Source organism: Phyllobates terribilis, unplaced genomic scaffold, assembly GCF_046119375.1.
Source record: "Phyllobates terribilis strain yellow unplaced genomic scaffold, ASM4611937v1 Scaffold_4__5_contigs__length_816908805, whole genome shotgun sequence".
Lineage (NCBI taxonomy): Eukaryota > Metazoa > Chordata > Amphibia > Anura > Dendrobatidae > Phyllobates > Phyllobates terribilis.
In genome coordinates, this window is record NW_027362764.1 from 475,195,552 (window position 1) to 475,219,668 (window position 24,117).

The window sequence follows — 24,117 nt, forward strand, 5'->3', positions numbered from 1 at the left end:
TGAGAGGTGTAGTTTACAAAATGGGGTCACTTGTGGGGGTTTCTGCTGTTTCGGCATGTCAGCGACTCTTCAAATGTGACATGGTGTCTGCTGCCTATCCCAGCCAACATAGCGCTTCTTTCTCTTCCGAACCCTGCCGTACACCAAAGCAGTGGTTTTCCCCCACATATGGGGTATCGGCGTACTCAGGAGAAATTGTACAACAAATTTCATGGTGCAATTTATCCTGTTACCCTTATGATAATGCAAAATTAGGGAATGAAAAACATTTTTTATGGGAAAAATGTGAAAATTTTATTTTTACGGCTCAATATTATAAACTTCTGTGAAGCAGCTGGGGGTGCAAGGTGCTCACCACACATCTAGATAAGTTCCCTAAGGGGTCTAGTTTCCAAAATGGTGGCACTTGTGGGGGGTTTCCGCTGTTTAGGCACATTAGGGGCTCCCCAAATGTGACACGGCGTCCGCTAATTATTCAAACAAATTTTACATTCAAAAAGTCAAATGGCGCTCCTTCCCTTTCAAACCCTGCCATGTGCCCAAACAGTAATTTGCCTCCACATATGGGGTATTGGCGTGTTCAGGAGAAATTGCACAACAAATTTCATGGTGCAATTTATCCTGTTACCCTTATGATAATACAAAATTAGGGAATGAAAAACATTTTTTATGGGAAAAATGTGAAAATTTTATTTTTACGGCTCAATATTATAAACTTCTGTGAAGCAGCTGGGGGTGCAAGGTGCTCACCACACATCTAGATAAGTTCCCTAAGGGGTCTAGTTTCCAAAATGGTGGCACTTGTGGGGGGTTTCCACTGTTTAGGCACATTAGGGGCTCCCCAAATGTGACATGGCGTCCGCTAATTATTCAAACAAATTTTACATTCAAAAAGTCAAATGGCGCTCCTTCCCTTTCAAACCCTGCCATGTGCCCAAACAGTAATTTGCCTCCACATATGGGGTATTGGCGTGTTCAGGAGAAATTGCACAACAAATTTCATGGTGCAATTTATCCTGTTACCCTTATGATAATACAAAATTAGGGAATGAAAAACATTTTTTATGGGAAAAATGTGAAAATTTTATTTTTACGGCTCAATATTATAAACTTCTGTGAAGCAGCTGGGGGTGCAAGGTGCTCACCACACATCTAGATAAGTTCCCTAAGGGGTCTAGTTTCCAAAATGGTGGCACTTGTGGGGGGTTTCCACTGTTTAGGCACATTAGGGGCTCCCCAAATGCAACATGGCGTCCGCTAATTATTCAGACAAATTTTACATTCAAAAAGTCAAATGGCGCTCCTTCCCTTTCAAACCCTGCCATGTGCCCAAACAGTAATTTGCCTCCACATATGGGGTATCAGCGTGTTCAGGAGAAATTGCATAACAAATTTCATGGTGCAATTTATCCTATTACCCTTATGATAATGCAAAATTAAGGGATGAAAAACGGTTTTGTGGGAAAAATGTGAAAATTTTATTTTTACAGCTCAATATTATAAACTTCTGTGAAGCACCTTGGGGTTCAAGGTGCTCACCACACATCTAGATAAGTTCCCTAAGGGGTCTAGTTTCCAAAATGGTGTCACTTGTGGGGGGTTTCCACTGTTAAGGCACATCAGGAGCTCTCCAAACGCAACATGGCGTCCGCTAATTATTCAGACAAATTTTACATTCAAAAAGTCTAATGGCGCTCCTTCCCTTCCGAACCCTGCCGTGCGCCCAAACAGTGGTTTTCCCTCACATATGGGGTATCAGCACGCTCAAGAGAAATTGCACAAAAAAATTTGGGGTCCATTTTTTCATGTTACCCCTGTGAAAATAAAAAAATTGGGTCTAAAGTAACATTTTTGTGAAAAAAGTTAAATGTTAATTTTTTTCTTCCACATTCCAAAAATTCCTGTGAAGCACCTGAAGGGTTAATAAAGTTCTTGAATGTGGTTTTGAGCACCTTGAGGGGTGCAGTTTTTAGAATGGTGTCACTTTTGGGTATTTTCTGTCATAAAGACCCCTCAAAGTGACTTCAAATATGATGTGGTCCCTAAAAAAATGTTTTTGTAAATTTTGTTGGAAAAATGAGAAATCGCTGGTCAACTTTTAACCCTTATAGCTCCCTAACAAAAAAAAATTGGGGTTCCAAAATTGTGCTGATGTAAAGTAGATATGTGGGAAATGTTATTTATTAACTCTTTTGTGTGACATATCTCTCTGATTTAAGGGCATGAAAATTCAAAGTTTGAAAATTGCAAAATTTTCAAAATTTTCGCCAAATTTCCGATTTTTTCACAAATAAACGCAAGTGATATCGAAGAAATTTTACCACTATCATGAAGTACAATATGTCACAAAAAAACAATCTCAGAATCAGGGGAATACGTTGAAGCGTTCCAGGGTAATTACTTCATAAACTGGCAGTGGTCAGAATTGAAAAAATTGGCCCGGTCACGAAGGCAAAAACAGGCTCTGGCGCGAAGTGGTTAAACATTTATTGAGCAGTTCACCACAGCTATGTACATTGTTTTGGACCAATGGCAAGTAATACTCTTTTATTTCCCCTTTACTTGAATGCTTAGAAATTCTTAAATTCCAAATAGCACATTTGGCCCCCATCAGTAGATCATACAAAGTAGAGGTCTGTAGAAGATTTGTTTCTTTATCACATGTTGTCATCCAGAAAGACCACCTGTGAAAAAGTTGTTCTTTATAAAGTTCTATGAAATCTCTACTATTTAGCCAGTTTTGGGGTTTCTATGATTTTTGTACCAATCCCAAATGTAACATATTTTCATTAAATGGTTAGGCTCAAAATAGTAAGTTATTCCTTTTCCAAAGTCTCCCCTTAAAGGGAATCTGTCAGCAGGTTTTTACTGAGCGCAGCATAATGTGAGAGCTGAGAGCCTGATAACTGTCACTCATTAGGCTGTGTGTTCTAGTTTAAATCCAATCAGTGTTGTTTTATCAGCAGATTTTCACTACAGGACTACATCTCAAGTGCACAGCAGTCAGGCTAATCTGTGTAACCCCACCCCCACTACTGATTGGAAGCTTGCTGACAGGGGGTGGGGTTATACACAGCCCCAAAATTGTATCTCTGCTACCTCTACATTAGACAAAACAAGGATTCTATCAAAGCTGCACCAAGCAGTCAAGTATGAGATGCATTACTGGAATCAGGCTCTCTGCCCCCCTAGATTATGCTGCTATTGGATTCCACAACAAAAACCTGTTAACCGATCCCTTTAAAGGGGTTGTCTGGCTTTAGGCTATAAGGCTATGTGCCCATGTTGCAGAAATGAAGCAAAAAATTTCTGCTTCATTTCTGCAAGTCCTCTCCCGGAAAAACGCATGCGGAATTCCGCACGCGTTTATTGCGCTTTTTTCATGCGTTTATCGCGTGTTTTCCACGTGCGCAATTGCCTTGCGTTTTTTAATGCATTGCACAAAGGCAATTCCGCTTTCGGAAACGCAAAATCAATGGACATGCTGCGGATTTTTGAGCCCAGCATAAACGCTGCGGAAAAATCCGCAGCATGTGCATAGAACTTGCGGCATCCCCTTGGGGACCATGGGGAGCGGATTACCTAGCGTTTCACATGCGTTTACGCTGCGGAAATTCCGCAGCCTATATGCTTGAAAAACACTACGTGGGCACTCAGCCTTAGGCTAAGTGCCCACGTAGCGTTTTTCAAGCAGCATGTTCATTAATTATGCAGAAGCGCCGCCATTGACTTGCATTAAGACGCACATAATCCGTGTCAGTACATTTGTACTCACGGATTGTACTCACGGATGCGTTTCAATGTGCGGATGGTACCCAGTTCTGGAGGAGAGGAGACTCTCATCCAGACCTGGGTACCATTGTACCTGTAAAAAAAAGAATAAAATAAAAAATAAAGTTTATATTCACCTTCCGAAGGCCCCCGGTCTCCTTCCCTGTGCTTGCGGGCAGGACTGTAGGACCTGCGGTGACGTCACAGTCATGTGACCGCAGGCCCTTCAGTGCAGTGTCCCGCGATCAGCTGGCAGACAGGAGCGAGCGCAGCTACACACGCCGGGCCATCAGAGGGTAAGTATAGGTTTATTTTTTTATTTTTAAATACTCTTACGGTCACACTATATAAATCCATGCAGTTTGCATGGATTTATATAGTGTGACCAAGTTGTCAAGCACTTTCCAAGTGATGCTAAAATCGCCTGGAAAGCGCTTGTCAATCCGCATGCAGAAACGCATGTGAATAACGCTTCAAATCCGCATGTATTTGGCAGGAAAAACGCATGCACAATCTGCATGCGTTTTTTCTGCCAGGGAGATGCAGAAATACTGCAGAAATTTTCTGCTTCATTTCTGCATCTTGGGCACATAGCCTTAGGCTGTGTGCACACGATGCATTTTTAATGCGTTTCCGCAGCGTTTTTGCAGCAATGTTCCCCAATGATAATCCGCATGTGCTGTGCCCATGCTGCGGATTTTTCCGCAGCGTTTATGCTGCACTCAAAAATCCGCAGCATGTCCATTAATTTTGCGGAAACGCGGCGTTTTCGCCGCCATTGACTTGCATTAGAACGCGCCAGTACCGCAAGACTGCATTTGTACTTGCGTTATTGGCGCGTTCTAATGTGCGGATGGTACCCGAGTGTGGAGAAGATGAGACTCTCCTCCACACCCAGGTACCATAAAAAAGCTGTAAAACAAGAATAAAATAAAAAATATGTATACTTACCTTCTGTCGGCCCGCGCACTGCTCCTGCTTGGTTCCCGGCACTTTGCAGTGAATTGAAGGACCTGCGCTGACGTCAGTCATGTGACGGGTCACGTGACGCTGACGTCGGCAGGTCTTTAAATTCACTGTTGCCGGCAAAGGAGAACGGAGTGAGCGGGACACCGGGGGCCATTGGAGGGTAAGTATATATTTATTTTTACCACTCCCTCGGGTCACACTATATAAATCCATGCTATTTGCATGGATTTATATAGTGTGACCTAGTTGTCACAAGCACTTTCCAAGTGATGCTAATCGCTTGGAAAGCGCTTGTCAATCTGCATGTGGAAATGTCAGTGGGTAACCGCATGTACAATCCGCATGTGTTTTTTTCTGCCAGGGAGATGCAGAAACGCTCAGGAAAAGATCCTGAGCATTTCTGCATCGTGTGCACATAGCCTAAGTCTGCAGTCACTCTGACTGCAGACTTGTGAATTCTCACAGCTCATGCACTGTGCGCTGTGAGGATTCTCTGGTGGCAAGTGCGTGACCGCAAGTATGCAATTTGCATACATACTGTCATGTGCGGACTAGATTGGCTCAGCCTCGCTTAATGCAAGTACTTAATCACATACTTGCGGTCACATGACCGCCGACACCAGAGAGTTCTTACAGCGCAATGTGAGGATTCACAAGGTTGCAGTCACTTCCTATTGTTTCGGGAGATGAAAATGTACATTGGGCACAATAAACATACTGACTTGGTCTTTTGTGTTGGAGTTTTTAATGAGCATGTACAAAGGACATTTTGCAGAGGATTGGGAGCACGGACAGTAGTGACTTCACCTGTTGTAATTGATGGATAGTCTTTTTATCCACCTGTTATTGTAATCCTGCTGGTTATGACAATGAGACTTTTGAAAACTCCCTGAAACAGCAAATATGAGTTTAGAATAGTGTTCTTAGCTAATATGAAAACTACAAGAATTTTTTCTTTTTACCAGTTGTGATATGAAAAAAATCACATTCAACACAAAAAAACTAATTTAAACAATGTAATTTTGTGATGTATAATGGAATCTGGTTACAACATTTTCAACATACAATGTCCTTTCCTTGTCTACTGCAACTTGAAACAGTCAGCACAGAATGCCACAGACACCGCCATCTGCCGTAGATGTGATTAGCTTCAAACTCTAACCAATCAGCATGGGCAGAACATTGGAAGGAGCTGAGGAAGAAGAGGGCCAATACGTAAGGTATCACTGGGATCGATAAGGCTGCGTGCCCACGTTGCGGATTACAAGCGTTTTTGATGCGGATTTTCCGCAGCATAAACGCTTGTAAAACGCTTGTCAATCCGCACCCCATGATCCCCAATGAGAATCCGCAAGTTCTATGCCCATACTGCGGATTTTTCCGCAGCGTTTATGGTGCGTTCAAAAATCCGCAGCATGTTCATTAATTTTGCGTTTCCGCATGCGGAATTGCCTTATTCAATGCATGAAAAAACGCAAGGCAATTCTGCATGTCGAAAACGCGCGATAAACGCGTGCGGAATTCCGCATGCGTTTTTCCGGGAGAGGACATGCGGAAATGAAGCAGAAATTTTCTGCTTCATTTCTGCATCGTGGGCACATAGCCTAAACAGGGAATCAGAGCGATGGGGTGTATGCTCACCTCAGATATGTGCTACTGACAGGCACAGCTCTATTAAAAAGTGTTTTCACCTGCAGTTAGCCCCTGATCTGGGAAGATGCTAGAGCTTCAGTCAGCAGAAGGAAAACCAGTAGATATTCACTTCCATGTATCTTTCTACACTGCACAATATTACTAGATTTGATTTTTTTCTTTCACTGAAGTGAATGCATTGCTTGACTTTTACCACCTGTGTACAGTAAAGTGTGGTACTACATGTTTTGTGCCCCTCCTTACTTGTGCCAGGATAATTGCTCCTCTATTTAAAGCGCACCTGTCAGCAGGATTGTGCTCAGTAAACTACATACACCCTCAGGTGGGCGTCGTTACACTAATTAATATGATACCTTCGCTGAAGAAATCCGTCTTGTGGTTCTTGTGTAATCTTTACTTTCAGTTTAGAGATAATGATATGCTTGTGCTTCGGGGCATCTTGGGAGGGTGCTCTATCTGGTGCTCTGCTTACATATTCATCTGTATGCTCTTATGACAGCTCACTGTGCCTTCACTGACCTGCCTCCTATTTTACCTAGCCCCGCACTACTAGATGCATTATGTAAAATAGTAGGCAGGTCAATGAAGGCACAGTGAGCTGTCATAAGAGCATGTAAGCAGAGCACCAGATAGAGCTCCCCCACAGACCGCCCTGGAGCACGAGCAAATCATCTCCAAACTGAAAGTTAAGATTACACAAGAACCACAGGACGGATTTCATCAACCAAGGTATCATGATAAACAGTGCAATGTCACCCACCTGACAGTGTAGGTAGTTTACTGAGCACATTCCTGCTAACAGGTGCGCTTTAACAGCTGAGTGACTTTTTGTTTTTTATGGTACATTTTGTACAGGACTCCCAAAGGCTCTCCAGTCCTCTGAATGGTGACTTACAGCCTCCAGTAGCTACTTCTGACCTTCATATGAAGAGACTTGCTTTATCTGAATTCGCTAGATGCTTTATATTTTCGGAATGATTTTGTGGTGGCAGATAAATGCCGGTAAACACACTAGTTATGCAGTACCATCTTTTCCAAAGGCTTTTTTTTTTCTTCCTTTCACAATCTAGCATTTGCCCTGATGCGTCAAAGCAATTTTGCCAGAATACTGTGGTAAATTGCTCTGAAAAGTCGCAACATTTTTGCGCAACTTGGAGTAAAGAAAAATGTAGCTACTTTTGACAGTTTCACACTAATTTCTCCCAGCTCAGCCAAAATGGGCGGGGCATGATGCCACAGCTGTCTAAGTCAGGGATTGGAATAAGATTTCTGGCATGGTGCATGGGCACGCACGCCACTTGTCAGATGTTTTTGGTTCATTAAGAGGTGTGCTTCTCTTAATGAATCGGGAGTGTCTGACTCCTCATTGCTGGTCTTGATGAATTGGGGCCTAAGTGTTTAATACTGCTACCTGGTGTTCATTAGGTATGCAGGAGAAGAAAGAAGGATCCAGCTTCCGATCCAAGTATGGGTAAAATGGATTTCTTTATTGGCAAAAATGTAAAATATGTAGCAAAAAGGAAAACAAATCCACATCAACAATCTAAAGAGTGAAGGTCTCATCACCTGACTCCTTTCGAGCGCTGGTAAGGGTCTTAAGAGCTCTGGTAGCGCTCTAAACTTGTCTGGTGATAAGACCCCCCCAAGTCTTCCCTCACACTTTAGATTGCTGGTGTGCCTTTGTTTTCCTTTTTGTCACATATTTTAGCTTTTTGCCAATAAAGGAATCCGTTTTACACATACCTGGATCGGAAGTTGCATCCTTCTTTCTTCTTCTGCATACACTGGGTGCTGAGCAGTGGTGTCGATCGCGGGCTTCCTTCCTGATTATTCCTTGAAAGCGTGAGCTGGTCTTTTTCCTTTTACCTGTTCATTAGTTGTACTTATTTTAAGGTCCACACCTTGGTCACACATGCGGGGCTGAATCTCTGTTTTGTACTGCTCTCTTCTGCTGTCTGCAAGCAACGTGAAACAGCATACTTACAGGCAATAATTTTGTTAGAGAACGTGTTGTGCGTTTGTGGGACAAAACTCTAGCAGGAAGGAGATACCAACAGTGTTAGTAAACGGCAGCAGGGAGATGTGGGGGGAAGCTGAAGAACTTCAAATGGGACTGATGGGAGATGGCATGCACTACATCCTCTGCCTGCCCACAGCGTCACTCCTTTAGCAAGTAAGGGGCAGGGCAAAATGAAAACGACACTAAAAGATCTAATTGGCCTATAATGTATAAAAAGAATGTACGCTCTTATTAAAATACTTGGGTATTCTGATTTATTTTCTTTAAATTCCATCATACGGTCCCGGAGGTAGTACTAGTTTTAATGGTCTTAACCGAGGGGCGGTGCTTAGAGGATATTGATGCACAGCAGCCTAAAGATGCCTCAGAGAATCCTATGAGCAACACTCTATGTAAAGACTATGAAGATCAGCAATAAACAATAGGGCCCATATCTCTGGAACCGTAAGTTGATTTTAAAATAAAAAGCTGATTATTCGGGAGCCGTGAGCCAAAACTGGGGACAGGTCATCTTTAATATTGTAACATGAGGGTCTTCTGTAATGGTTTACATGTGACTAGTGGAAGGCCCTCAGGCTTGTACTGTTATCTGTGTTGTGCCAACAGATAATGTCTCCATTGTACATAGAAAAGGTTCTCCAGTGTTCGTGTGGACATGCTTAATAAAATAAACTTTAATGGGAAAAGTAGCCGTTTAGATATATCATAGATACACTTGAGAAGATCACATTGGTGACGCATGTGATCTCAGACAGACAATTTCCAGAATACATGGACATATATAGGCAGTATTCTGCATGTAAATTACTGCATTTTTCTCTGGTTTTCCTATAATTAAGTTCCATACATTTTATGGACGCTATTATCTTGTGGCATTTCACAGCTGCTTTTTTTCCATTCAAGTTAATGGGACTGTGCTGAGTAAACCATGAAGAACTACAGAAGAACAGCAAAATGATTCTTTACAATTAGATGATCATGTTGAAGCCTCTTTACACCTCTTTCCTAGTCATCACGTGTTGTGTTGTGCACACGCTGCAGCTGGCAATAAGATAGTCTGCAAGAGGGAAATGCTACAACTCTGATTAGCAAAGTGAGGAAATTGGTTATTGCCGCCAGAACCCCTAAAATTGATTCCATCTTGAAGAGACGTGCTGGAAAAGGGGCAATTGTGGAATTAAAATTTTTTTCACTTGCTCTCAAAGAAGTAGAAGAGTTCAATCGTTCATCAAAACTGACTGTGCACGAGGCAATTCCTTTATACCGAAATTGTTAGAGATGTTGCCCATGTGGTTACTGCTTTGCTACCAAAAGTTAGTGTAGAGAGGTTGTTCTGTAGCCTTAAAATAATTAGGTCAGATTTGAGGTCATCTATGAAGGAGGGTCTGATGGAGGCAAACAAATTCATAGACTGCACAAATGTTATTCAGTACGTTTTTGTTAAAAACTTTTTTTCCATTTACTACATAGTGTATAATAAATTGTAAATATGCAAAAGTTTTTTTGTTCTAAAGTTGTATTCCAATAAATATATTTTATGTTCTATCTAAATAGCTTGATTATTGTATCATAATAATGATTAAAAGCCTGATGTTACCATTTTACTACAGTAAATTTATCACTTAAGCATGAGCCACATATAAGGGAGTCAGTCGGAGTCATGGAAATTGAGGAGTCTGAGTCTGAGTTGGAGTCGGAGGTTTGGCTTACCGACTCCACAGCCCTGCTTTTTTTCTGTAGATCTCAAAGGGTAGCACACGAAGACTGTCGCTGCCTTTTTGAACCTAAAGCGCTCTTGGTATTTGGGAAATGGAAAATGGGGACAGGAGCCCCAAGAGGTGCATCTATTAGACATTTATCCTGTGGGATGTCATAAATGCTTAAACATGGAAAACCAATTTTAGCTTTATTTACATTAAACCAGTAAGACCCAGTTAAATAATCTGTAATAGAAGTCCTTTTTCATTTGTGGAAAATGTTTCTTATTGCTTTGTTTTGTTGGCAGAATGGTTGATGGCGACACATCTGATAGAAGTGGCATTGAAGAAAATGGTGAGGTCTCAGAAGAGGAGCAGCAGCCTCAGAGCAAGCACAGTAAACATAAGAAAAAGAAACACAAGCATCGGAGCAAACACAAAAAGCACAAGCATTCTTCTGAAGACGACAAGGACAAAAAACACAAGCATAAACACAAGCACAAGAAACACAAGCGGAAAGAGATGCTAGATCCTGACAAAGATGATAATTCACCATCAAAGAGGGCTAAACTAGATGATTTTGCTTTATTGGAAGACTTGGAGAAGCAAAGAGCTATGATTAAAGCAGAGCTTGACAATGAATTAATGGAAGGTAAAGTGCAATCTGGCATGGGTTTAATACTGCAGGGTTACAATTCTGGTTCTGAAGAGGAGGGAGAGATTAATGACAAGATTCGAAATGGAAAAAGGGCATCAATGAAATCAAATTTGAAGGGAAAGCAGGAGATTGACTCAAAATCTGTTTCAAAGAGAAGGAGCCGGAGTAAGTCCAAAGAAAAGACTAAACATAAGTCAGAAAAGAAAAAAATGAAAGTAAACTCTGAAATCCCAAAAGAAAAGGTACCAAGGAGTAAGTCTAAGGAGAAAAGGAAATCTAAAAGTCCTACTAAAAGAAACAGATCCCAAGATCAAGTGAAGAAATCTCCACCCTTGCGCAGACAATCCCCAGAAAAAAACAGGAAATCTACATCTCCCTCAGATGATAGAGTAAGGTCAAAAGACCAAAAGAAATCTCCTATAGCGAGTGAGAGCAAAATGAGAGATCGAAGTAGGAAGTCCAAGTCCCCTGTACCCAGAAGAAGCAAGTCAAAGGAGAGGAGGTCCAAGTCAAAGGAGCGTAAACCAAGGCGATCGGATACAGAGAGGGACAAAAAACCTGCAAAGTCTCCTTCGAAAGACGCCTCTTCAGGAAAAGAAAACCGTTCACCAGGTCGCAGACCAGCACGTAGCCCCAAAGCAAGAAGTCTTACTCCTAAACAGCGTGATTGGACATCAAGGCATAGCAGATCTCCATTTACTCATGATAAAAAGGCTAAGCAATCCCCTCCTCGAACACAGTCCCCAATGAGAAGAGCAAAAAGTAAATCTATCGAAAGGAAACGACGGGAACCAGAAAGGAGGCGACTATCTTCTCCTAGGTAACAAACCAACACCCTGTTTTCTCCAGCTTGTATCTGTGTATGATGTAGAATCCATTTCTTGGGTTCCTAAAAAAATTCACACTGATGCATGTGACAAAATCAAAAAATGTAGTAATACAGCAGTGTAAAGAAAATTTATACCAACATAATAGCTTGTTCATATATTAGTAACAGCATTGGTAATGTATGAACTTTGGAAGAGGCAACCGCTTGGACCCCTTGAGATCACTATATATGTGCTGCTTTTGGCCTCTGTGATTTGGAGCAATAAGGTGCATAAATCACCACTGTTCTGTATACTGTCTATGGGATTTGTAGTCATGCATTTGCTGTACCTCTTCCGCAGACCCATAAAAGTGAATTAAATGGTATCACACATGTGCGCTATCGCTCATTTCACATGGAGAACTTTAGAACACCCATTTTCATGATCTCTTTGGGGTCTCAGTAGTTGGACCCCTAGTGATCGTACATTCATCACCTATCCTATGGATAATTGAAAAATGTTTATATGGCAACCACAATTAAAGGGAACCTGTTATGTCACCATATGCTATTAACCTGCAGATATGAAGTTAATAGAGTTCTAAAGTTGCTTGACCGCAGAACTCTGAAAACACGAGATTAAATGAATTTTATTCCTCCCACCAGCCTCTGGCTTTGAGTTATAGAGGCACAGCCTTCTGCCACTGCTCAGTAAACAGTGAGTGGCAGCTGTAAGCACACACTGCCGCATTGACTGACAGCCGGCTATGCAGCACATGAGTGCAGAGGCGGCTGTCAGTCAGTGTATAAGTGAGCAGTGGCTGTAAGCACATCCTATATACAGAGTGGTGACTGCAGTCGCGCTGGCACGCCTCTGTGACTGAAGTCAGAAGCTGCTGGGAACAATAAAGTTAATTTCCTCCCGGTAGCCATGCTTTCAAAGCGATGGCTGGGGAGCTTTAGAACACCGTTTAAAGGGGTTGCCCACTACTATTCAAAATAGCCCAATGTGTTTTTATGATGAAAAGAAGCTTCTTTCTAATCACCTCCTGTTGCTGTTTCTGTCTGTGAGCGGCGCTATCACTGGCCGCTCACAGGCAGCACGTGACCCCCTGCTCTTGCAGACTATCCACTGATGTCACGTCATGATTCCGGATGCAGCCGGGGGTCTTTGTCTTTTGTGTTCCACGGTGGATGGTGGGCTGGGTTCTCCCACAACCCCCCCCCCCCTCCCCCGCGTCACACCCTGCATCCACCGCGCACTCTCCCTTTCCCCATTGGGGAAAGCGCCCGGTGGATGCTGGGTGTGACGCGGTGGGGTAACCCCGCCCACAGCTCAGCATCCACCGCGGGGACCCCAGTGCTGAGTCACGCCTCAATAGACGTGACGTCAGCGGGTTGGAGGGGGGGGGGGTCACGTGCTGCCTGTGAGCGGCCAGTGATAGCGCCGCTCACAGGCAGAAACAGCACCACACCAGGAGGTAATTAGAAAGAAGCTTGTTTTCATCATAAAAACACATTGGGGTATTTTGAATAGTAGTGGACAACCCTTTTAACCTGCATATTAACCCCATATCTGAAGATAAATAGCATTTGGGAACATGACAGGTTCCCTTTAAAGCAAGCTGAGCATGCATGTTTTGCACAGGAATTCAATACAACAAAGGTATTCAGATCCAACTCCAATTTAAAGCAAAACAACCAATTTTTAATTGTTTCATACACATGGTAGTTTTTATCATATGTATAATAAATCAATATATTTGTTCAGAGCAAGAGGCAGAGAAGAAGGACTTACAAGACATGATAGAGCAAAAGAAGCAAGCCCCTCAAGATGGTCCCCTTCTAGAAGACGTTTAAGCAGGTCTCCTGGACGAAGGCGGTCTCGTTCACCCCTCAGACGAAGTAGATCACCCAGAAGAAGGAGCCGATCTCTTCACAGAAGGTACAAGAGCTTGAATGTGTTTTTCTAGACAACTATTGGTATTGAACTAAGTGATCATATATAAACATGTATATTATAATAAAAATATACATCCGTATAACCATGCACGTAGGTACAACCTAGAGTCTACGAGCAAAGGAAATAAATGCAACAAGGCTTACTCCGCTTCTGGGCATTTGGTTAAGCGGTACAGTGTGAAATGTTCCACCAGATGTTAGTTAGATAAATGCATCTATGTGCCTATACAGTTCCATACTGATTCCATTAAATCTCATATAAACGGGAATGCCACTTTTTCTGATTTCATACCAAGAGATGTTTGTGTGTATAATACGTATCACCTATTGTTTTTTATTCACAGAGATAGAAGCAGAAGAAGTAGATCACGTCTTAGAAGGAGATCACATTCCCGAGGAGGACGAAGCCGCCGAAGGAGAAGCAGAAGCAAAGATAAAGAAGATAAATTCAAAGGAAGCCTTTCTGAAGGAATGAAGGTGGAACAGGAATCTTCAGATGAAAAGTATGACATTTGTGAACTATTTCATTAATGATTTCAAAAATTCTTCACTCTGATAGTATTAACCATTGATGGTCCATTGCAGGGGTGTTTCCAAGATTGAAACTTTGTGGTATTAGTTGAGCACTACTTGGTTAACTCTGTTAGTCTCATTGACATTAAATGAAACAACAATGGGCATGCTCGACTTCCACTTAATTAAAATGGGGACTTTAGGATATGTCGTTTTCTTATTGGTGGGGTTTCCAGTGGTTGAGCCTTCACTTGTTAGCCATTTAGTTCTGGGGATAAATGGTAAGTTGCAATTTTGGAACAAACAATGTAAAGGCCCAGTGCACAATTCAGGAAATCAAGCAACATCTACAAAGGCGCCCTACATTGAGCAAAATATAGTATATCAACAAGTGACTTCAACTGTAGCAAAATCAGAATTAATTTAACAGCATTTGCTGTGTTCACCAGCACATGTCACATGCCAGTTATTTGCTTTCAAGATTGCAAGTTAAAGTAATCGACTCGCCATCATCCACTTAACTATGCATGTATTGCGTAAAGGGTTCTATTTATGAAGAATATGATATTATAAATATTTTTTCCAATTACTCCTATTAACCCCTTCACGACATATGACGTACATTTACGTCATATATCGAGTCTCTGACTTTGATTCAGGCTCAGACTCTGAGCCCGCATCTTTCCCCCACATGATAACTGATTCAATAAGTCGTCATGTGCCTTTAACAGCCGCGGGTGGAGGGGCTCGCAAAAAAACAAGCCTTCATACTGCTGTATTGACCGAAATATAAAAAATGTTATGGCTCTTGGAAGAAGGGGAGGGAAAAAACGGAATATGGCCCGGGGGTTAAGGGGGTTAACAATGTTAAGTCATTATAAAGATATGTATGCTTTATTACAAGGATGGAGCCCTATAGCATTAGTAATATTGCTAATAACTGTTTTTTGGTGGCCGGGCATGAGCATTACATATTTATTCTTTTATTCTTCTATCACTATTGCTGTGCTCCACAGTAAAAGTATAATCCTTTTTCCTGGCCAGCTTTCTACTGGATTAGTAAAAACCAGATCGTATATGCAGAACCAACTGGGATGGAAGAATCAAATTTTACTGTGACGAAGACTGATGGCCGAGGAAGCACCGTAAATCTGTCACCATAGTCAGCACACTACCCCATTGAAATTAGATTCTTCTGTTCAGGCTGGCCCTGTATATACTATTTCCTGTTTTTACTTCTATAGGCCAGGATAAAGGATTACACTTTTACAGCTGATAGTGTCAGGGTAATAAAGATTTTATGTTCTGCCACTAAAGAACAGTTATATACGAAGAGACTGGCAAAATTACTAATTCTATAGGGCACCATCCTTATAATAAAGCATAATCTATATATATAATCGTCTTATCCCGTCTGTCTGTCCAGGAAATCCCGCGTCGCTGATTTGTCCGGCAGCGGCCAATCAGCGACGCGGGATTTCAGAAAAAGATGGCGGCCGTTAGCGGCTCATCTGCAGGACGGAGCTCAGCGGCGATGCAGCCTGGAGATGACCGGCGCGAGGCGCTCATCTCCCGGCCGCTAGCAGCAGAAGGACCCCGACCGCTGGCGCCGCTGACCTCCATGCGGCTAGGGTGTCAAGGGAGGACCGGGGAACGGCGCTGCGGGTCGGAATACTTCTGCTGCGAGCAGCCGCTCATCTCCCGGCTTTTCGCAGCGCAAGTAGCCGCACAGGCAGCGACGCTGACCTCCATGCGGCTAGGGTGTCAAGGGAGGACCGGGAAGCGGCGCTGTGGGTCGGGATACTTCTGCTGCGAGAAGCCGCTCATCTCCCGGCTTCTCGCAGCGGAAGTAGCCGCACAGGCAGCGGCGCTCCCCAGTCCTCACCAATACGATTCCGCTCCCCGGTCCTCACCAATACGATTCGCTGATTGGTCGCGGTCTCCGGCCGCGACCAATCAGTGATCTTGCCGCAAAAGTTAAACACCGCTGTGCTGATTGGTCGCGGCCGCTGCCCGCGACCAATCACCGGTTTGGGCGCCACATTTAAATAGCGGCCGCGACCAATCACCGATCTTGGTGCCACATTTAAACACTGCTGTGCTGATTGGTCGCGGCTGGCGTCCGCGACCAATCAGCGAGATTGGCGCCAAATTTAAACACACTCTCCAGCTCTCACTAACATGGTTCGCTGATTGGTCACGGCCGCCGCCCGCAAACAATCAGCGAGATTGGCGCCAAATTTAAACAACGCTCTGCTTATTGGTCAAGGCCGCCGGCCGCGACCAAGCAGCATTATTGGCGCCAAATTTAAACACCGCTTTGCTGATTGGTCACGGTTGCCGGCCGCGACCAATCAGCGATTTTTGTGCCAAATTTAAACACGCTCTCCAGTCCTCACTAACACGGTTTGATGATGGGTCGCGGCCGCCGCCTGCGACCAATCACCGATATTGCCGCCAAATTTAAACACCGCTTTGTTGATTTGTCTCGGTTTCCGGCCGCGACCAATCAGCAATTTTTGGCGCCAGATTTAAACACCGCTCTGCTGATTGCACCCGGTCGGCCGCATACATATTCTAGAATACCCCATGCGTTAGAATTGGGCCGCCATCTAGTTCTCTTTATAACCATTAAATTTTTTTTGGGAGTGAATTAGAAAACAATGTCTAATACAATTTTTTTCATAATTATGTTTTTTTTTTTTTATGTGCTTTCTTTTGCAGCCTTGAAGATTTTGATGTTGAAGAAGAAGATGAAGAGGCTCTTATTGAGCAAAGACGACAGCAAAGACTAGCTATTGTAGAAGTGAGTGTGACTACAAATCTGTCACACTATTTAGCTTTCCTTAATGTTAGCCTTCCTGACAAATTGCAGACTAATATGTCAGGAACTGAGCTTGCATCATGGCCAGCAGACACTGGCTCTTAGTGGGTGGAGCTGAGCTTAAATGAACATGTCAAATTTTGCTGTCAGTCTGACAGCAGCACATAGTTCAAATACAGCATTCTCTTTATATGTATAAAGACAATTTTATTGCAATAATCAACTTCAAAGAAATATTTTGCTGTGACTTTAAGAAAACTGTTCTTTCGCCCCTGCCAGGCCTTGTTCTGACTGCAGCATGTAATCCATGCAAACCAGGGGATGCGCCTTTCCACGCACCCATCTGACCAACCACAATGCTATCTTGGTAATCTGATGGGTTGCTATAGCAGCAGGGGTCTGCTGAAGACCCCCGTGCCTACCTTGAGGCTATGTGCCCACGATGCAGAAATGCTCCAGATTTTTCCTGAGCGTTTCTGCATCTCCCTGGCAGAAAAAAATGCATGCAGATTTTAAATGGGTTTTTCCTGCCAGGGACAAGCGGATGTCCCGCATTTTTCACATGTGATTTCGCATGCGGGTTGTCAAGCGCTTTTCCAAGCAATTTTAGCATCACTTAGAAAAGTGCTTAACAACTTGGTCACACTATATAAATCCATACAACCGGCATGGATTTATATAGTGTGACCAAGTTATAGTTAAAAAGAATGGTAAACAATAAACATTATACTCACCTTCTGATGGCCCCTGGTCTCCTTGTCAGGTGCGTCCGGTGTGTTGGGTGGCTCGCGGTTGTCTAAAAGGACCTTCCATGACGTCATTTAGTCATGTGACAGGTCACGCGACCGCCGACGCCAGTGGTCGCATGACCTGTCACATGACTAAATGAAGTCATGGAAGGTCCTTTTAGACCATCACTAGCTGCCGGGGAGCCAAGACGCATCGTACAGGAGACCGGGGGGCCATCAGAAGGTGAGTTTAATGTTTATTTTTAAATCTTTTTTTTTTTTACAGGTACTATTGTACCCGGGTCTGGAGGAGAGTCTCCTCTTCTCCAGACCCGGGTACCATCCGCACATTGAATCTCTTAATATCCGCATGTGTACATGTAGTCATGCGGATATTAAGCGTTTCAATGCAAGTCAATGGCAAAAGCGCCGCGCTTACGCAAAATAATTGGTAGTGCTGCGGATTTTTCCGCAAAGATAATCCGCAGCGGAAATTTCCGAAGCATGTGCACAGCACATGCGGATTATTATTGGGCAACATGGCAGGCCTTCTACCAAGCGTTTTTTTAAGCGTTTCTGCACCGGAATTGCCTCTGCGGAAACGCTTAAACTCCTAGTCGGCACACAGCCTGACTACTCCTGTGAAGATCATCCTGTTGCTGACGTTTATGAGAAACTGCTTTTCACTATATGCTACAATATTATGCTATTACAGTACATAGAAAGCAGTCAGACGATACAAGTCTCCTGTGGGAGGGAAAATGTTTTTAAAAATATATATAAAAAATCATTCCACCTGTTTTTCCCCCCGTTAAAAATAAATAGGTAAAATAAAAAAATACACATATTTAGTATTGCCACTATATAAAAGTTAATCTAAATGATAAATTCCATAAAGAGAGAAAAATGAAATCACATTTTTTTTTATTCACCATAACACTGTAGTAAGAAAAATTGCAGTTTTTGTGCAATTTCACCTCTGTTAGAATATTTTTCCAGCACATTGTATGGTAAAAGGAATGGAGTCATTAAAAACTACAACTCGTCCTGCAAAAAGTAAGTCCTAATAGGTCTGTATGGATGGAAAAATAAAAAACTCATGGCTCTTGAAAGAATGGGAGGGCAAATTTACCTTGTTAATAACTTGTCATGTTTCACTTTCATCACAGAATCCTGAGGGCTGTATGCATGGATTTATACACGTTACATAGCTGACATCTAACAACAGCAGGAGCTGAGCTCTAATTGCTGCTGTTATACTATTTACATGCTGCTGTCAATCAATGACATTTAAATAGCAAGATTGCAAGCGCATTGGCTCTCATTGGCCTTCTGTGACGCGATTGCTGATGCCCAGAGGCTGGGTTTCATATGAAAACAGCAATTGCACTATATACATGGGGCCAGCTGAAGACCACAATGGGCATTTAGCAGGCCCCAGTCTGACATAGTAACCCATCGGCAATCGCGCCACAGAAGACTGATGGGAGAGCGTGTTCTCATACACGGCAGTCGTGGCATTTAAATGTCATTAACAGCAACAGTATGTAAGCAATCAAGCTTGATCACAGTTTTAAGTCGCCTAAGGGAACTAAATTAAAGTAAAACTTAACAAAAAAAAATCTGGCGAATCCTGTTTTTTAATACAGCAAGTACAATAAATGCACAAGAAAGAAAGCCCATAAAACAATGACAGAATTACATTTTATTTGCCATTTCACTTCACTTGTATTTTTTTTCCTATTTTTTTTGTGATATAATGCACGGTGCCATTAACTACAACGCGTCCAGCAACAAACAAGCCCCTATGCGACTGTCAACAGAGGAATAAAAAACTTTTATGACTCTTGGAAAAAAAAAATGAAAGCGCAAAAAAATCCCCCAAATGTCGATGTTTAAAGGGTTAAATGAAAATAGAAATACAATGAGTGTTAAATTAAAATAATTGAGTAAAAAGACCATATTCTATGTAAGTGGCTATTTTTTAAAGGGAACCTATCACCTCTAAAAGCGCTATGTGCCTGCTGATATAGTGGAAATCATCAGGTTAATGATCGTTTTAAATCGGGTATTCACGTCTCCTGTAAGCCTGTCAGACATGTTTAAATGCTATATACCTGGAGGTTATCGCTATGTCTGCAGGTAAATGGCATTTCTGGAGTTTACAGGATCCTTTTACACTTTTAAAGTCTTTGTTTGGTTAATACAACTCATTTCCACATGGCTGCTCCACTGATGAGAAGCTCCTGGTTAGAGGTCTTTCTGGCTTTGATGCTACAGTTTTGATAACTAATGTTCTCTTTTGTTTGTAGAAATACCTAAAGGAAGACAGCAATATGTCTGTTAACTCTGAGCCCAGCAGTCCCCAGAGCAGTGCGCGAAGCCGCTCTCCTTCACCGGATGATATTCTGGAGCGGGTTGCAGCGGACGTCAAGGAATATGAAAGGGAGAATGTGGATACTTTTGAGGCTTCTGTAAAAGCCAAACACAACCTAATGACTGAGCAGAATAATGGTACGTTTTATTCAACTGCAAAATATAAATCATACATATATATCATTTTCCCGATGTATGAAGTTTTATCTGAAATGATCACTGTCATTTGTAAAGTAATCACTAGTGCAAACTTTTTTTTTTTTCTTTTACCAAAGAATTTTTTTCTGTCCTGAAAAATCGTTCTAAATTACTAGCCATTATGAATGTCACTTTGGAGGTCCTTTCCAAACTTGCTGTCCCATTCTTGTTCTCATGTGAAATCCACCAGAACGGATTTCCAATAGAAACCTGATCTACACTTGTGTAATGATTTACACATTTTTATGTGATCACATTGGTTGCTATATGAGCACATGATGGTGATCTTCTCATTTAAAGGGAATGTCTTAATTTTCTTTTGTTTATATTTAGACTTTATGTTAAAATGTTTTATAGTGTAATGTGTTTTTTTTAATAACTTTAACTGAGTTGCAGGAGGCTGCCATTTTATTTGCTGGTGTGTAAGTGTCAGAGCACAATACTTACACACTGCAAGTATGGCAGCTTCAGGCCATAGCTGACTAGGGTCAGATGCCAACTGCAATGTATGCTGTGGAAATACCAGCCATGAACTGGGCACCCACCCCCAGGCTGTAGGTGGAGTCCAACACCATTTTATTGTAGCCCCAAGCTTAGCTACATTTTCCCTCTATCACATGTAATGACTATGATCTGAGCGGAGCCATCATGTTATTGGGTCTGCTCCACTCAGATCACAGTTATGAGCATTGAGCACATGTCAGGCACCAGCCATGTGGTATTAATTTCATCCAGTGACGTGTACTTGCCACTGTATGAAGTCACTGGTGTATGAAGTCACTGCTGCAGCGCTGGTGCCAGGACCTGGTGAGTGCTCGTTATTCATTTCTTTGAACTGAGCTGAACAGCCTCGAAAACATAATTACAGTAATTTGAGCAGAGTAGTTATCCGTGCGCACAGGTCTGGTCCCCAGCACCATAGAAGTAACTTCCTCTATTGGCGAGTACACAACACTGAATGAAATCACTACAGCGCTGGTACTCGTGCTCACCAGTAATTAGTGATCTAACCGGAGCAGTTATGTTATGGTTGCTCTGCTTATATCACAGTAATTGTCTGCAGAGGCATCCATCTCTAATTTTATCATGTGTAATACAGTCAGCTGAGCAATGTATCCAATCTTATTGTGATACAGTCCATATAGATAGGATTAGATACATATCTTATGATACTGACTGCTGAACTGTGTGATCTGAGCACTGCAGCCACAATGATATCTTTGCTCCAATCTGATCTCTGTGAAGACCAGTGAACAGTGCCAGCTATAAGGATTCTGCGCTGACAGAGGTTACTCAGTGACATTGCCTACATGTCAGTGTTAACAGCATGGCTTCGCACTGTGATCCTCAACCTCATCCTCCTTTTTCCTTTTGCAAACGCCCAGAAGGAGAGGAGAGTAGTGACGTCACACACGAGCAGATCCAACCCACATTTACTGCAGGCGTAATGTGAGCTAGCACTACAATAGGTTTTCATGGTAAATGTCAGCAGCAGCTACCCATAGTGTTTAAAAGTGAAAGATATGAAAATTTTTTAATCATTTTTCATATTTTATAGTATTAACCCCTTACCGACGTGGTACGCATTAGTACTAACCACGTCGGTACCCCCGCCTCAGCGAGAGCTCCGGCGCTGAGCCCGCACTGAACCGGGCACATGTCAGCTGATTTATACAGCTGACATGTGACCGCAACAGCCGCGATCCACCTGAGGCTGTTAACCAGTTAAATGCCGCTGTCAATCTCTGACAGTGCGATCTAACTCGTGCTTCCGGGAAGCACATCACTGACTCCACCCATCGGTGACCCCATCACGTGATCGCGGGTCACCGATGGGTTGGAATGACAACTTTGGGTCTGCAGCAGACCCATGTGGTTGTCACGTCTAGATTGCTATGGGCTCGGCCCAGTGGTCAGCGCTCATAGCGCATGAGCATTTCTGCTACATAGAGGTGATCTGCTCATCGCCTGTGTGTAACAGAAACGATCAGATAACTGCTGCTTCTAGTCTCCTATGGAGACAATTGAAGCATGCAGAAAGTGTAAAAAAAAAAGTTTTTAAAAATATTAAAAAAACTAAAAATAAACGTTTAAATCACCCCCCTTTAGCCCCATTCAAAATAAAATAATAATAAAAAAAACAACCACATACACATTTTTGGTATCACCGCGTTGAGAATTGCCCGATCTATTAATATAAAAAAAAGAATTAATCCGATCAGTAAACGGTGTAACAAGAAAAAAAATTGTAAACGCCAGAATTACGTTTTTTGGTCGTTGTACCATTGCAATAAAATGCAATATCGGGCGATCAAAACATCAGATCTACCCCAAAATGGTATCAATAAAAAGTCAGCTCAGTGCGCAAAAAATAACCCATCACCCAGCCCCAGATCCTGAAATATGGAGACGCTACGGGTCTTGGAAAATGACGACTTTTTTTTTTTCTTTTCTTTTTTCTTTTTTTTTTTTTAGCAAATTGTGGATTTTTTTTTCCACCACTTAAATTAAAAAAAAGAACCTATACATGTTTGGTGTCTACAAACTCGTAATGACCTGGAGAATAATAATGACAGGTCAGTTTTAGCATTCAGTGAACGTGGTAAAGAACAAAAACAACTGTGGTATTGCACTTTTTTTTGCAATTTCACCGCACTTGGAATTTTGTTCCCGTTTTCCAGTACACTATATGGTAAAACCAGTGGTGTCGTTCAAAAGTACAACTTGTCCCGCAAAAAATAAGCCCTCACATGGCCATATTGACCGAAAAATAAAAAAGTTATGGCTCTGGGAAGAAGGGGAGCAGAAAACTGAAAATTCTCCGGTCATTAAGGGGTTAAAGTAAATATTTTAAAAAATATATATTATGCTTTTACATTTTTTTCAACTGTTGCCAAACTTTCGCTTTGTTTCCCAGGTGCTGCGCAGAAAAAAATAACAGCTCCTGACATGTTTACAGAATCTGATGACATGTTCGCAGCATATTTTGATGTAAGTGTTCTATTTTGCGACTTTTTATACGACTTGATTTTAGATTTTGACCTAGTAGTAGTACATATTTCTTTATAAACACAATCCTTTACTTTTATTCTCTACACTGCTCCATTAATTAAAAAAAAAAATTGCAATATTTTGCAACATTTAAAACAGTTTTGGGTGCAAATTGAGTTTGCTCCCAAGACCTTTTAAGTAACTGCTGTTTGTGTTGTGTTGCAGAGTGCTCGTTTTAGAGCTGCTGGTATTGGAAAAGACTTCAAGGAAAACCCCAACTTGAGGGATAACTGGACAGATTCTGAAGGCTATTACCGTATGTTTTAGTTCCATTTTTCTTAGGGGATCATTTACACAAATAGCATCTTTTAAGAGACTTTCATTGCTTTGAAGTTTGTCTTGTACAGCTCCCCATAAGCAAGCATACAAGGAATCTTTGTTTACTAGTGTATGGTGCTTTTGTCGGTGCTAAATCCTCTTAAAATGTGCTTTTAATTAAGAATTAATGATAAATTCAGCAACACTTTAAAGAAAAAAAGAAAACTTACAATTTTGTGCTTGGTATTAAGCCTATAAATGTGGCCACAGAAAACTGCTCCATGGTTTTATAGATTAATACATTTATAGTGGAGACTAAAGTTGACAGATTCTCAGTTAGATTGCAGTGATGTATACATTTAGCTAGTTTTTGCTTTATATGTTCAGAACCCTGTTTTAAGCCCAAGTTTTTCTCTTTTACGTTGCTTCAGGTGTAAACATAGGTGAAATTTTGGAAAAAAGGTATAATGTCTATGGATATACAGGTCAAGGTGTATTCAGTAATGTTGTACGTGCTCGAGACATGGCAAGAGCTAATCAAGAAGTTGCTGTCAAAATCATTAGAAACAATGAATTAATGTAAGTATTAACTCACATTTAATCTTTCTTACTGGTGGGTACATATTTCGAA

General features: G+C 41.9%; 1 protein-coding gene across 10 annotated transcripts in view; it reads left to right on the forward strand.

Annotated features, from left to right (window-relative positions):
• The window catches only part of PRP4K (pre-mRNA processing factor kinase PRP4K), a 66,086-nt gene that overhangs the window by 12,871 nt on the left and 29,098 nt on the right, over window positions 1-24,117 (forward strand). For all 10 annotated transcript variants that reach the window (XR_012320109.1, XR_012320111.1, XR_012320110.1 and 7 more), the window contains exons 2-9: window positions 10,419-11,588; window positions 13,348-13,521; window positions 13,883-14,041; window positions 16,776-16,857; window positions 19,916-20,117; window positions 23,095-23,168; window positions 23,394-23,484; window positions 23,918-24,065. Coding sequence is in view for 1 of the 10 variants with exons in the window: in XM_073678710.1 (XP_073534811.1) it covers window positions 10,419-11,588; window positions 13,348-13,521; window positions 13,883-14,041; window positions 16,776-16,857; window positions 19,916-20,117; window positions 23,095-23,168; window positions 23,394-23,484; window positions 23,918-24,065 (2,100 nt within the window). In the remaining 9 variants the exon portion in view is untranslated. The remainder of the gene's footprint in view (window positions 1-10,418; window positions 11,589-13,347; window positions 13,522-13,882; window positions 14,042-16,775; window positions 16,858-19,915; window positions 20,118-23,094; window positions 23,169-23,393; window positions 23,485-23,917; window positions 24,066-24,117) is intronic.